Source organism: Vulpes lagopus, chromosome 3, assembly GCF_018345385.1.
Source record: "Vulpes lagopus strain Blue_001 chromosome 3, ASM1834538v1, whole genome shotgun sequence".
Taxonomy (NCBI): domain Eukaryota; kingdom Metazoa; phylum Chordata; class Mammalia; order Carnivora; family Canidae; genus Vulpes; species Vulpes lagopus.
The window spans coordinates 13,204,727-13,220,581 of record NC_054826.1 but is presented as its reverse complement, the minus strand read 5'-3'; the positions used below and the strand labels follow the sequence as shown (position 1 = coordinate 13,220,581).

General features: G+C 47.8%; 1 protein-coding gene across 2 annotated transcripts in view; it reads left to right on the top strand.

Moving 5' to 3' along the window:
* Positions 1 to 3,472: 3,472 nt before the first annotated feature.
* The window catches only part of MTMR12 (myotubularin related protein 12), a 72,899-nt gene continuing 60,516 nt past the window's right edge, over positions 3,473 to 15,855 (top strand). For both annotated transcript variants that reach the window (XM_041749508.1, XM_041749507.1), the window contains exon 1: positions 3,473 to 3,725. In XM_041749508.1, coding sequence (XP_041605442.1) covers positions 3,645 to 3,725 — 81 coding nt within the window. In that variant the 5' untranslated portion in view covers positions 3,473 to 3,644. The remainder of the gene's footprint in view (positions 3,726 to 15,855) is intronic.

Here is a 15,855-nt window from a genome sequence, read left to right as displayed (position 1 = left end):
TGCAGTGGTTGTGTCAAGTGTCCAGAATGATCACATTGCAAACCAACTTGATCATCGATGGATGTTGAAGAGTAGGATAAAGTAATTATTATAACACATGATGACTAGAAGAGAGAGAAATTTGGTGCAGTCAATTAGATATAAAAGCCATTATTTCTAGTCCAAGGATTGAGCTAGAAATTAAAAAAACAAACAAACAAGCAAAACCCAAAACCTCTTTGTTAAACAAAGTTCCTGACCCTAATGGTCTCCTATTCAGTATCCAGGCACCCATGGGGGTGAGGGGTGGATGGTGATGATGGAACACAGGATTCCTTCCTCATCTCTTCCTAGCAGTGAGGTTGCTGCCCCCACAGAGGTGGGCAGCAGTCATGGGATTAGCTGGGGAGAGCCGAGGTGCCAGGGCAGTGGGCATCAGAGAGGAAGTGGGGAGAGGATGGGAGGCAGGACTGTGGAGGAACTGAGGCTCCAAGACCCTTGGGCTTGCTCCATGGGCCCATTAAACTTCACTTAAAAAACATACATTCAAGATAAAGTGATTAAGAATTTCAAGGTTGTGACTGCAGAGCATTAAACCCCAAACACTTCTAAGTGCCAGCTCTGTGTAACTGCACTGGTTGCGTGTCCAAGAAGCCAGCCCTGGCCATAGATACCCAAGCTAACACACAATGGTCGAAGACCATGGAAATTCAAAGTCCTTTGAAAAGTAAGAAAGCAAATGTTGTGCCCAAGATTGCGAATCTGAGAAACCACCAAGGGGCTGACACTGATGCAAACACAAACTCGAGCTTGGGTCCAAATATCCCCGACACAGCGGAGCAGGGACTTGGACCCCAAGGTGGGTTACAGCTGGGTTTTTATGGGCTGGTCTAGGGGACCTCCAAAGGGGTGGAGGAATTTCTCAAGTTCTGTTTACATTCTGATATGGGGCTTTCAAAGGCATTGAGCTCTGTTCTTTTTTTTTTTTTTTTTTAATTGAGCTCTGTTCTTATTCTAATATGGGGCTTCCTGTCACTGGCTTGGGCTCTGTTCTCATTCTAATATGGGGCTTTCTAGGACGTTAAGCTGTAAACTGTTTTTTTCCTGTAACTGAAGTAAGGTAAATTTCAGCTCTTATTCACAGGGGCCTGGGATGGCTGCACTTGTGCTAACGCTGAACTTAAAGTGGAATGGCCTTAATTTTCTTGGCCTCCACAGTAAAAATTTGCCCTGTCTTTTCACTTTAAAAATAAAAACTGCAAAAAAATAAAAAAATAAATAAAAACTGCTGTGAAATAGAAAGTGATATTTTAGTCTGAACAATAGCTTCATTCCTCACCTCAACACCTCCCTAAAGAGTGTCTTCCTTTATGAAGACTGACCTGGCCTTCTCAAATAGAGTTGCCTGCTTTCCTTGCACTCCTTCCTAATTTGCATAATCACAATGTTAAAAATTTGGGTTTTGGGGGGTGCCTGGGTGGCTCAGTGGTTGAGCATCTGTCTGGCTCAGGTCATGATCCCAGGGTCCTGGGATTGAGTCCCACATCGGGCTCCCTACATGGAGCCTGTGTCTCCCTCTGCCTATGTCTCTGTGTAACTCATGAATAAATAAATACTTTTTAAAATTTGGGTTTTGGAATCAGATAAACCTGGGTTGGAATCCTAGCTCTGTGAGTGATTAGTTTTGAAACCTGGTCTAATTACTTGCATCTACTGTGTCATCTGAAAACCAGGTGATGATGCTATTCAACTGTGGCTCCAGGGCCACCATACTGGGGAGGCTTGACGATGGGAATCTAACTGGATGTGCGGCTACAGGACTTGTCCTGAAACTGCAAAAGTAAGCACATTCGTTTTGACTTAGGTTTTATGTTTATTTGGAATGGTTTTGGGAGGCGGCGGAGGGGGGGGGGGGCCTACTCATGGAGATCAAGATGGTAAAAGGCATTAGTCACAGTGTCTGGCAGCAAAAAATTAACCGCAAATATTACTTTTTTACACTAGACTCAATTTCCTGAGAGCAAGGTCCTATCATATTCACTTGGGTCTAACACAAGTGACACTTGGGAAGTAAGTCAATTGGAGGACAAACATTATATGGTCTCATTCATTTGGGGAATATAAACAATAGTGAAAGGGAATAAAGGGGAAAGGAGAAAAAACGAGTGGGAAATATCAGAAAGGGAGACAGAACATGAGAGACTCCTAACTCTGGGAAACGAACTAGGGGTGGTGGAAGGGGAGGTGGGGGGGGTGGGGGTGACTGGGTGACAGGCACTGAGGGGGGCACTTGATGGGATGAGCACTGGGTGTTTTTCTATATGTTGGGAAATTGAACACCAATAAAAAATAAATTTAAAAAAATAAACAAGTGACACTTGGCACCTAATGTGAAATTTGAATCAATTTCTTTGCGATTTTCACTTAAAATGAGGAATTTATCGGTAATTTGGGAGTGGGTTAACACTTTTTTTTTTTAAATCTAAATTCAATGATCCAGGGCGCCTGGGTGGCTCAGTGGTTGAGCATCTGCCTTTGGCTCAGGACGTGATCCCGGAATCGCGGGATCGAGTCCCACATGGGGCTCCCTGCAGGGAGCCTGCTTCTCTTCCCTCTGCCTCTGCCTCTGCCTCTTTCTGGGTCTCTCGTGAATAAATAAAATCTTTAAAAAAATAAATTCAATGAGCCAACATATAGTACATCATCATGAGTTTATTTTATAAAAGAAAACAAATTAAGGGCTATTGTTAGAAACGCCAAGAAGCAACAACAGCAACAACAAAACTGGAAAGATGAGGTCGACAGGACCTTTATGATCAAACATTCAAACCTACTCCTAGGTGCCTGTTAAGGAGGATTGGTCTCATCTCCGCCTGCATGCAAAGTAGCCAACCAGGACGTCATCGGTGTGGATCTGGGCTCACACGGCGCATTCCGACACACCACTTTTTTTTTTAAGATTAAAAAAAAAATTATTCATGGGAGACACAGAGGCAAACACACAGGCAGAGGGAGCAGCAGGCCCCACGCAGGGAGCCCGACGCGGGCCTCGATCCCGGGTCTCCAGGGTCGCGCCCTGGGCCGCAGGCGGCGCCACAGCGCCGAGCACCGGGCTGCCCCGACGCACCACTTTTGAAAGTTTTAAAGCCGAACGGCCAACGAGGAGAGCAAACGCCCGCCGGGCACCGCGGCTCGCAGCTCAGCGACCGCAGCACCATTGGCCCGCAGCGCCGCCCCTCGCCCAACCGCCGCGGAGTCCGGAAGCAGCGCCCTCCGGATTGGCCCGGGAATCCTCTCCCGGTTCATTCAAGAGGTAGCTCGGCGCGGGGCGAGGCCGGCGGCGCCGCCTGCCCAATCAGAGGGCGCAGGGGGCGGGCTTGGCCGAGCGGAGCCAATCGCCGAAGGCGAACCTCCGCCCGTGCGACGCGCCTGCGGCGAGCGGAGGGGGCGTGGCCTCCGGCCGCGGGCTCCCGACTCCCCGGGCCCGCGCGCGGGGTGGGCGGGGCGAGCGGTGTCGGCGGCGGAGCCGGATGCGGGCGTCGCCGCGGCCGCCGCGGCCCTGGGGATGGGCGGAGCCCCGGCCGCCAGAGCTGGTGGCCGCCGCCGCTGCCGAGCCCGAGCGGCCGCCTCTGCTCCCGCGCGGCGCTGCTTCCTAGGGCGGCGGTATGCTGGGGAAAGGGGTCGTCGGCGGTGGCGGCGGCACCAAGGCGCCCAAACCCTCGTTCGTGTCGTACGTGCGCCCGGAGGTGAGGGGGCGCCGCGCGGCCGGGGCGCGGGCTGTGGCGCTGCCGGGGCGGGGGGCGGGGGGCGGGGGGCGGCGGGAGCCCCCTCCCCGCTGCGGCCGGGCCGCGGCGCTTCCGGTGCGGCTGCCGGAGGGGGCCGGGCGGCCCGGGGCGCTCGGGGGCGCTCGGGGGCAGGCAGGTGCCGGAGCGCCGGGCCCGGTCGCCGGCGACCAGGTGAGGGGCCCGAGCGGGGAAGGGGCCGCGGCCCGGGGCGGGGGGCGGGGGGGCGCTGGGCGCTCCGGGCCGCCGGCGTCAGGGCGGGTCGGCCCTGCCCTTGGAACCGCTCCGCTGAGGCTTCGGAGCTGCCGTGTCCGCTGCGTGCGGCTCCGGGAGCTGCTGGGAGCCGCCGGCGGGGTCCGTGCGCCGCCTGCCGCCTGCCGCCTCGCGCCTGCCGCCTCCCTCCCGCCTGCCGGCGGCGCAGCCCTCCTCTTCCTCCGCGGACCCCCCTGTCATTCCCTCCCGCTCTCACCGCCGTCTCGCCTTCCTCCTGGAGTTTTACGGTCAAGTTCATTCATTCGTGCCCTATTTCCCCGGAGCTCCTGCACCGTCCTGGACGCCCGGGATGCGAACAGAACTGCGATCCCTGCTCCCCGGGAGCATATTTGTTGGGGGGGCGGGGGGGCGAGTCAACGCTGAGTAAAATATAAGCAGATGATACGGTTACGTTAGGAGGTGATGAGGGGTCATGGGCCGAGGAAAGAGGCACCGTTGTCTCCCCGGCGCGGTGGCACCTGAGCAGACCTGAAGGCTGTGTACGGGGTCCGAGGGGGGAGTGCGCAGCGCTGGAGGCACAGCGAGGGAGCCGGCCCCGGGGAAGCCGAGTGGGCGGGGGGAGGGCCCTCGGGAGCCGGGTTAGAGACGCCGGAGCCTGTACGGGCTTCCCGGGCGGTAGTCCCCGCTCCAGGTGCCTGATGAGGTGCCGTCTCCTGAAGGGTCTCCCGGCGCCCTCCCCGGTACGTGAGGCAGCCTCGTGCGAGAGGAGCACCGAGCCCCTCACGGTCTTCAGCCGCCTCCCGCCGCTGCAGGCAAAGGCCGGCGGGCTGTGGGTGACAGGTCTTGACTGGGGACTGTTCTGCAGGAACACCTGAGGCCTGGAGCCTTTCCACGCGCACCTTCACATTCACGATTGCATGTGTTTTCTCTCTAGTTGAGAATACTCTTTTTTTTTTTTTTTTTTTTGAGCATACTCTCCAAATCGGTTTTATTTTTAGTTGTACTTTGAAAATAAAAACCACTTCCTCCTTAGATGCTTGATAAGGAGTCAGGGTCATCTTGAATTTTCAACGGGCTTCCCTTGTGTTGTGGGTAAGTAGATGTGGGTTTCTCTTCGCGTCTTTTTTGATGCGGCCCTTGTTGAAATTCAACTGATCTTTAACCTTTCCTCTTCAGTGAGATTAAGCTACAAATGGAAAGTCTTCTGAAATGTGGCCAGAGTTCAAGAATGTTCAGATTTTTCATCCACCGAGTGCACATGTTGTAATTAGACATGTTTTCCCTCTTTGCCCGCAGTGCCTGATATATATTTCCTTTGAGGGATAATTAGGGAAGGGGAGTGGTTCAGCCCCAAAATGGTCACATTTTTGGGATCCTTAGAGTTCGCAGTTTTGTTTTCTTGCCATGAAATAGTGCTGTGTAGACACTATGTTTCTTTGTTGTAATCCGTCTCTAAAAATATTTTGTACCGGAGGAAAGGGCTCTGACCTAAATTGCTTACAGTTTAAAAGATAAGGGCATGAGGGAGGGGACGAGAAGCAGTTTCTTTTTAAGTGTATAGCTTTTCCTAGACATCATATTGTTAAAAATTGGAGTATGCAGCTTTGAGGCTTACCTCTTAGAACAGAGTCTGCTAACCTCATGGCTCACAACGTAACAGGAGTCCCTCAGAACACTTTCTGGACTGTTCTGTTTCTACTTCATACTGCTTTCATCTTTACTGTGTTTGGTGTATGTCTTCCTATCACTTATTTCTTAGTATGTGCTTTGCTCTTGTTAGCTGGGAAATCACACGTTTCTCAGGCTTTTTTTTTTTTTTTTTTTAGAGATTTTATTTATTTACTCATGAGAGACACAGAGAGAGAGGCAGAGACACAAGCAGAGGGAGAAGCAGGCTCCATGCAGGGAGCCTGATGTGGGACTTGATCCTGGAACCCCAGGATCACACCCTGAGCCAAAGGCCGACGCTCACCTACTGAGCCACCCAGGTGCTCCTATCTCAGGCACCGTTTTGCTGGTGGGTCACTGAGCTGTCAGAATAGTCTTCATGCCGTATGATCTAATGATACCTGTGCCTGGTGATGATGAACTGGTTCTTGGCTGACCAGATCTTGGAAGGCTCAACAGTGGCTTTCTTCAGTATGCCAGAATCTGTCAAGAGTCAGCAACTTTGTGTTAAAAGCAGTAGCACTTTACTGGATAAAGGATTTGAGGACGATGCTTTTAAACATGATGGCTTTTTTTTTTTTTTCTTGTGGTTAGACGGATTGACATTGAACAACCTGAAAGGAAGGGTGGTAGTTCGAACATGGATCTCTGCCAGAGTTAACTTGGGCTCTTCTGTCATTGATTCTAAGTCAGTGAATGTGAACATTAAAGTGCTGAACTGTAGTTCAGGACCTTTGGTCGTGTTTTGTAAATGCTGCCTGGAGAGTTGCAAATCAGTAGAGCTTGTAAATGGTAAGCTTGGGAAATTGAGGTGAATGGGAGAGAGAGAGCACGCGCTGGGTCTTCTTGGTGGTACCAGATGGCTGGTACTTAGAAACATCTCAGCATCACCACTTCAGCTTAGTCCCAGGCAAACAGTACAAAGGACGTTGTGTCTCCGTGCACGGGAGCCCCTGAGTGCTGAGCTCCCTATCAGGGAGGCATTTGGTTATAGTTTGGAAGCCAGATCTATTTTTCTTGCTAAATAAAATACTTGTTTGAATTATTATTTCAGAAGCCATAAGTGTTCATTTCATTGTGGAAAAATAAGAAAATATAGATATGCAAAGAATTTTTTAAAAAAAATTATAAACAACTCAGACTGTACCCTGTCAAAGATGTGTGTGGGTGTATGCATATGTTTTTTCTAAAATGGGCTTAATATTGGCTGATCATATTATTATTTTTTTAAAAGATTTTATTTATTTATTCATGAGAGACACAGAGAGAGAGAGAGAGAGAGAGAGAGAGACATAGGCAGAGGGAGAAACAGGGTCCTCACAGGGAGCCCAGTGTGGGACTCAATCCTCATACTGGGATCACGCCCTGAGCCCAAAGGCAGACACTCAACTGCTGAGCCACTCATGTGTCACTGATCATATTATTTTTTAATCTGCCTTTTCACCAGAAATCTATATTGTAAATGTCTTTCCATGTCTGTTGTTAACCTATAATGTCATTTTAGATTAGACCCACAAGAGAAACACACCTTGTGGTGGGGAGATGTTAGATAGCACAAAGAGCCAAAGAAAGCAGTGTGTGTGTGTGTGGGGGGGGGGGGGTTGGGTTTATGTGTTGTTTTTTTTAAAGATTTTATTTTATTTTATTTTTTTGAGAGAGACTGCACGCACAAGAGAGAGGGTGGGGAAGACAGGCAGAGGGAGAGAGACTCTCAAGTGGACTTCATACCCAGTGTGGAGCCTGCTGCGGGGCTGGATCTTATGATCCTGAAATCACCAGCCACAATCAAGAGTCCCACACTTAACTGGCTGAGCTACCCAGGTGCCCCGTGATTTTTTTTAAGTGTATTTTATTTATAATCTTTACGCCCAACATAGGGCTCAAACTTGAGATCAAGAGTTACATGTTCTCCTGACTGAACCAGCCAGGCGCCCTCTATTTGAAGATTGTTAGATTTGGGGGATAATTTATTTATTTATTTATTTTAAAAACTTTATTTATTTATTCATGAGAGACACAGGCAGAGGGAGAAGCCTCCATGTGGGGAGCCCAACATTGGACTCGATCCCGGAACTCCAGGATCACACCCTGGGCTACTCTTCCTCTGTGATACAAATATGGGCCCTGTGAGGTTAAATGTCCTGCCCAGCACCACAGAAGTATTGCAGTCTGGAGATAAGAACTGTCCCCTGGAGCTAGCAGTGCCTGTGGTTAAGCCAGGCCCATAGGAGGGTAGGGAAGGGTTTTTTTTTTTTTTTTTTTTTTTTTTTTAAGGATTTTATTTATTTATTCATGACACACACACACAGAGAGAGAGAGAGACAAGAGGCAGAGACACAGGCAGAGGGAGAAGCAGGCTCCATGCAGGGAGCCTGACGTGGGACTCGATCCTGGGACTCCAGGGCTGAAGGCGGCGTTAAACCACTGAGCCACCTGGGCTGCCCAGGGAAGGTTTTTATGTAGATGGGAGGAGAAAAAACAAGATTGAAGAAGGGTCAAAAAAGTTCAGATTTAAGAGCCAATTTTTTCTTTTTCATTCCTCAGGGAAAAGAATGCATTTGATTGCTTAATCTTCAATTTAGGGTCATATCTTTTCATGGAGAGAGGTGACCTTATCTATGATCTTGTGTTTTTCCAAGAGATAATGGCTCTGGGGTTATATATCAAAATAATACAATGAATAGTTAAGAATATTTATTAGGCACTTATGTGTCTCTGCATATCTCATTTCATCCTTTCAGCTCTCTTAGGCAGCAGACACTGCTACTCCCTTTTGTGTGTTTAGATGTAGAGAGACCCACTGAAGTTAGTACCTTGTGGGGGGGAGGGGGCGGTAACAGCTGGCAAGAGGTAGTGCCAGGATTTATTTATTTATTTATTTATTTATTTATTTATTTATTTATTCATTCATTCATTCATTCATTCATTCATTCATTCATTCATGAGAGAGAGAGAGGCAGAGACACAGGGAGAGGGAGAAGCAGGCTCCGTGTGGGGAGCCCAACGTGGGACTCGATCCCGGGTCTCCAGGATCATGTCACCCTGGGCTGAAGGCGGCGCTAAACCGCTGAGCCACTGGGCTGTCCTGTGCCAGGATTTAAATTCAGGCAGTCTCACTCCAGGGCTGTTCTTCCATCCTTATGTTTATGAATGCAGGTAATATTATAGTGAAACATGTCTGTAGTCATGATTGGCATTCACACACTAAAGTGCTTTCTCTCTCTCTTTTTTTTTTTTGTATTTATTTATGATAGTCACACAGAGAGAGAGAGAGAGAGGCAGAAACACAGGCAGAGGGAGAAGCAGGCTCCATGCACCGGGAGCCCGACGTGGGATTCGATCCTGGGTCTCCAGGATCGCGCCCTGGGCCAAAGGCAGGCGCTAAACCGCTGCGCCACCCAGGGATCCCCTAAAGTGCTTTCTCATTCACGTTCTCCAGTAGTGGTTTCTTTCTTGGCTTTTGTTAGCTTCTCCAGCAGGTGACTGAGAGGATTCAGGGCCCCTTGGAGATACAGCTAATTCAGCAGATATTTACTTAGTACCTGAAAGTACCAGGCTCTATTTTAGATGTTGGGACTACAAAACAGATAAATAATTGAGATGATTATTTTTTGGCGGCACACTACTGTGTTGGACCACCAACTTTGAGGGCTTCAGTGGATCCATAACTAGAAGACATTGGCTTATCCTAAAACAGACTTCCTTGCTCAGTCCTAGCAAAAAAAATACCTTTAAAAGCAAGATCTAGATCTGTCTTTTTCCTTTTGTAAAGACTTTTTTTCCATTCCAAACTAATTTTTTTATGCCAGAATTTTCTTCTGGACCGTTGAGGTCATTGACAGTGATTTAAAGGACATCAAAAGTTCTTCCTAAAAGATCTTCCTAAAATGATCACTTTCTTAGCTGTGGCTGGCTTTAGCCTGATAATCTCTCCAAAGCTTCCGCTTTTTCTCTCCTGCATGTGCTTCCTGCGGCATCTCCCTGGATCTTTTCCAGTACCTCTCAACTTCTGCAGATGGAGCATCAGAAGATGTCATGAGGCTATGTCAAGAGATACTTCCTGTAGCCTGATCAAACAGCTGCCACACAGACACCCTCTGTCTTAGAACCTAATGCTCTTCTGCAGCCTACTTCCTTCTCTGTTATTAAAACCAGGACTGCTTTTAAAATATTAGGTTAGGGGCAGCCCGGGTTGCTCAGTGGTTTAGTGCTGCCTTACAGCCTGGGGCGTGATCCTGGGGACCCGAGATCGAGTCCCACGTCGGGCTCTCTGCATGGAGCCTGCTTCTTCTGCCTGTGTCTCTGCCTCTCTCTCTCTCTGTCTCTCATGAATAAATAAATAAAATCTTTAAAAAATAAATAAATAAAATATTAGGTTAGGATGCCTGAGTGGCTCAGTGGTTGAGTGCCTTCATTCCAGGGTGTGATCCTGGAGTTCCGGTATCGAGTCCCACATTGGGCTCCCTGCGTGGAACCTGTTTCTCTCTCTGCCTGTGTCTCTCATGAATAAATAAATAAAATCTTTAAAAAATATTAGGCTAAGGGCAACCTATACTTAGAAATTTAAAGTTCTAGATTTTTCCCTGAGCATCACCAACAGGATATTTGATATTCTTGGAATACTTCCACATTAAACCATCCTGTGTGACATTGTTCTTTAGTGAGAATTGGGTTTTCACAGGCCATAGCTTTTGAAAAAAAATTTTTATCTTGAGCCATCTGGGTCAGTGTGGCTTAGTGGTTGAGCATCTGCCTTTGGCTCAGGTCGTGATCCAGGGTCCTGGGATCGAGTCCCGCATTGGGCTCCCTGCAGGGAGCCTGCTCCTCCCTCTGTCTGTGTTTCCGCCTTTCTCTGTGTCTTTCGTGAATAAATAAAATCTTTAAAAAAGAAAAAAAAATCTTATTTTAAATTTTCTTTTTTTAGAGGAAGGAAGCCCCAGAGGGAGATGGAGAGAGAATCCGAACCAGGCTCCATCCGCAGCGCAGCTCAGTCTCTCAATCCTGAGATAATGACCTGAACCGAAATAAAAAATTGGTTGCTTTACCAACTGAGACATCCAGGTGCCCCAACCAGAGCTTTTTTTTTTTTTTTTTAAGATTTATTTATTCGAGAGAGAGAGAGAGAGAGAGAGAGTTTGCTCATGCCTGCTCTGCTCAGGCAGGGAAGGGCAGAGAGAGAGAGAGAGAGAGATACCCAAGCAGATTCCCTGCTGAGTGTGGAGCCCAGTGTAGGGATCATACCACAACCCCGAGATCATAACCAGAGCCAACCCTGAGATCACAACCAGAGCCAAAACCAAGAGTCAGATGCCCAACTGGCTGTCCACCCAGGTGCCCCCAAAGCTTCTTTTTAATCACTTAAAGATGTATACCTATTTTTATGATAAAGACAATGTTCAAAAAAGACAATATAATGAAGTTGCAGATGCCAGAAGTTAGAAAAATAAAATTACCATCAGTTGTGCTACCTTAACCAAAGCAAGTAGTTCCATTGTTTAGTATGTTCTTGCTTTGTGTATCTCATATGATTGCAATCATAATATATGTAAGAATTTACAACCCGCATGTGGTTGTCAAGTTTGAAGATAGTACTGCTGACCTGTCACAGTAGAGCATGTGTTTTTTGAGTTTTTTTTCCAGCAGAAAACCATCCTTAGTTTCTAATAAGTTACCATTGTGACTTCTGAGGTGTTTTGGGGAGCAACAAAAACAGTGGGTTTGCAGTTTAATGAATCGTTTATTTTTTTATTTTTTATTTACTTATGATAGTCACAGAGAGAGAGAGAGAGGCAGAGACACAGGCAGAGGGAGAAGCAGGCTCCATGCACCGGGAGCCCGATGTGGGATTCGATCCCGGGTCTCCAGGATCGCGCCCTGGGCCAAAGGCAGGCGCCAAACCGCTGTGCCACCCAGGGATCCCTAATGAATCGTTTAAAATAAACCTCTTGAGATAGGTTGGGAGGTAGGATTAAACTGGAACAATTTTTATAATCTCTTCTGTTGCTTCAGGAGGATTATGAGGGGGCTAAAAGTGGAGAGGGATCTGGAGTGGAGTGAAGCTGCTGCAGAGCAGGGAGGACCATATGACCTCCTCCTTTCCTTAGTCTGCTCTGTGTGCCTCCTGGGGCACAACTCTAGGGAGGGCAAACAGCCACTTATTATGGCTATGAGTGAGGCCAGTCCTTTAAGCCTTGGTTGTATTTCTACCTGGAAAATAATAATATTATCTTTAAAAAATAAATAAAATCTTTAAAAAATAAATAAATAAAATATTAGGTTAGGATGCCTGAGTGGCTCAGTGGTTGAGTGCATTCATTCCAGGGTGTGATCCTGGAGTTCCGGTATCGAGTCCCACATTGGGCTCCATTCATGGAGCTTCTCCCTCTGCCTATGTCTCTGCCTCTCTCTTTCTGTGTTTCTCATGAATAAATAAAATCTTTAAAAAATATTAGGCTAAGGCAACCTATACTTAGAAATTTAAAGTTTCTAGATTTTTCCCTGAGCATCACCAACAGGATATTTGATATTCTTGGAATACTTCCACATTAAACCATCCTGTGTGACATTGTTCTTTAGTGAGGAATTGGGTTTTCACAGGCCATAGCTTTTGAAAAAAAATTTTTATCTTGAGCCATCTGGGTCAGTGTGGCTTAGTGTTGAGCATCTGCTTTGGCTCAGGTCGTGATCCAGGGTCCTGGGATCGAGTCCCGCATTGGCTCCCTGCGTGGAACCTGTTTCTCTCTCTGCCTGTGTCTCTCATGAATAAATAAATAAAATATTAGGTTAGGATGCCTGAGTGGCTCAGTGTTGAGTGTACTTCATTCCAGGGTGTGATCCTGGAGTTCCGGTATCGAGTCCCACATTGGGCTCCATTCATGGAGCTTCTCCCTCTGCCTATGTCTCTGCCTCTCTCTTTCTGTGTTTCTCATGAATAAATAAATAAAATATTAGGTTAGGATGCCTGAGTGGCTCAGTGGTTGAGTGCATTCATTCCAGGGTGTGATCCTGGAGTTCCGGTATCGAGTCCCACATTGGGCTCCATTCATGGAGCTTCTCCCTCTGCCTATGTCTCTGCCTCTCTCTTTCTGTGTTTCTCATGAATAAATAAAATCTTTAAAAATTTTTTTATTTTTTTTTTTTTTTTTATTTTAAATTTTCTTTTTTTAGAGGAAGGAAGCCCCAGAGGGAGATGGAGAGAGAAATCCGAACCAGGCTCCATCCGCAGCCCTCCTTCCTTTTTTTAAATTTTAAGATCTTATTTTTAAGTAATCTTTACACCCAGTGTGGGCTCAAACTCATAACCTGAGTTCAAGAGTCCCATGCTCTACCAGCTGAGCCAGCCAGATGCCCCAGTCTGTCTTTCCCTATGACAGATTGCCACCGCTCTTTGAGATGATGGTCCTGAGCTGCTTTTTGCTTTTCTTGCTAAGAGAGTTTTAATACTTCTGAGAATACCTTGAAGAGAGTGAGCCCAGTTTTTGGATGAAAAATCTCACTGAATTCCTACCTTTTCTCTAGACAAAAAATTGAGTTCCTGTTTTGCTTTAATCCCTCGAGATCTACTTCCAGTGTGATTTTACCTCTCATAGACTTTTTTCCCTCAACTGTAACATTGGGTGATTATCTTCACTGTAGGCTTATTTTGAACGTGAGAAGAAATAAACTTGTATACTCAGGACCTGACACATGGTGGATCCTCAACAACTGCTAGATGCTATTATTATTAATAGTAACTTGACATGGGAATATTATTGATCGTATGCCTGCCATTTGCACTGTTAGAATTTGGAATGCGAAAACAAGTTTGGGCTCTGAGGAGGTTCACGTTCTGTTAAGAGAGACAGCACGTCAACAGATGGCTTTAATGCACAGAGGTAGGTGCTGCCTGTTTATGAAGGAGGAGTGCACAGAATGCTTTTGGAGCACAGAAGGCTTGCTGCAGAACCTGCCGCAGCATCTGGCCTCATTTGAAGGCTGTGTAGAACTTGGAAAGGGCATTGTGAGAGTGGGTGCTAGTGTGGGGGAAGGGGATACATGCAGTGGGCAGGCAACGGGGACAGCTCCCAAGGCTCATAGGCATGTCGGGACCAGGTGGTTGGAGCATCTGTCTCATACCTTATATAAGGCATGGTGGGGGTGCAAGTGAGCTCAGTCCTGAAAAATAGAATTGAAGGGGTGCTGCTAGGACATGCAGGGTTGTTTTCTGCTTTACCATTAAGTCAGTCCGGCCGGGGGATCCCTGGGTGGTGCAGCGGTTTAGCGCCTGCCTTTGGCCCAGGGCGCGATCCTGGAGACCTGGGATCGAATCCCACGTCGGGCTCCCGGTGCATGGAGCCTGCTTCTCCCTCTGCCTATGTCTCTGCCTCTCTCTCTCACTGTGTGCCTATCATAAATAAAAAAATAAAATAAATAAAAAAAAATAAAAAATAAGTCAGTCTGGCCCTTTGTGAGGCTGCAGGTGCCTTCTCATTGGCTTCTGGTTCTTCTTGCCCCGAGACCGTGGAGAAGCTCCTGCTCTGAGGCTTTGAGCTCCTCGCCAGCTATTCAGCTGACCTAGGATTTATATAGCAGTTCTGGGGGGGTCGGGGCAGGAGGTTGGTGCACAGGCAACGCCATGTGTTTTTGCAGCTGCTGTTAGTCACATCAGTTGGCTGAAAGGATGACATTCGGACAGTGCCGTCATTCCCACCTGCTACCTTTCTCTCAAGCTCGTACGCGTTCCAGTGCTGCCCTCTTTACTTTCAACGTAATGTGCTCATGAAGAGCATGGCTTTGGAATTAGAGCTCTACGACCTGGTGCGTGGATTTGGTCTGGCTCTTTAACTGTTCTGAGCCTGTTTCCTCATCTGTGAAATGGCAGTGAAAATAACAGTATCCAGCTCTGCAGATTGTTGTTAGCCTTAATTGAGGCAATCCACGGGAAGTGGCTAACACAGTCCTCAACATGTAGCCAGCACTCATTAAATGTTCATTGCTGTGGTCGCTGCAGCTTCTGTGTGTGCATGCGTGTTCTTTGGGCCACCAGAGCAGGTCTCCATAGTAACAAGATTTCCTACATTCCCTTCTAACATTGTTTTTCCTTGGTCTTCTCAGAGGCTTGTGTCCAGAGCCAAGGGCACTGGCCCTTTCCCAGGACTGTGCCCTACCTGCAGTGGGTGCCTTTCCTATCCACCCAGAGGGTCTCCCTTCCTGCACAGCGTTCTCTTCCAGTGAGCTTTTCTGTGTGGATTCCTTCTCTGTCTTCCTGTTAGGGTGTTTTGTCGTGGGGGTGCCCAGGAGGAGCTACCTAGGGTTTGGGCAGCATATTATGTCCTGGGTGTTATGTCCAATCCAGTTTGGCTTTTGCCCTTTTAAATTAGCCTTCCTAGTTGCTGCCAGCAGTCCCCCCTTTCCCCAGCAGTCACTTGTACTCCAAACTAGTCAGTTTCCAGGGTTCCCTTGGGGGAGACCTCTTTGCTGGCCTGTCTTTTATTTCCATTCATTCTATGATCCCTGCTAGCATCTCCTTGTGTGCTTGGAATCACAGACCACAACTGCTTAACTGGTCTGTCTACCCAAGTCACCCTGCACACCATAGCCAGCTTCCTGCTGGATGCAGCTTTCATGTGTGATTTTCCTATTTAAGAGTCCTCCTGTCCACCTGCCTCCTCCCCACATCTTAACAGCTTTTCCAGACTCACTGCAGATTCCTTTCTTCTTTTGATTTGTTGAAAGAGCGTTAGCTTGCATTTGGGAGGCCAAGGTGCTGCTCATTTCTTTTCTGTGTGACTTTGAGGGAGCCCCCTTTACATCTTTGGCTCTCATTTCCTGATTCATAGAGTTGACTTAGACAAGTGCTTTTAGACCTGTTTGCACGAAGGGGCACCTGGGTGGCACAGTCAGTTAAGTGTTGGACTGTTGGTTTTGGCTCTGGTCATGATCTCAGGGTCGTGGGGTGGAGACATGCATGGAGCTCTGTGCTCAGCATGGAGTCTGCACGAGACTCTCCCTTGGCCCTCCCATTGCTCACGCATGCACGCACACAGCCTCTCGAATAAATCTTTTTTTTTCTTTTTTTTTTTTTAAGATTTTATTTGGGATGCCTGGGTGGCTCAGCGGTCTGCCTTCGGCTCAAGTCATGATCCTGGAGTCCTGGGATCAAGTCCCACATTGGGCTCCATTCATGGAGCTTCTCCCTCTGCCTATGTCTCTGCCTCTCTCTTTCTGTGTTTCT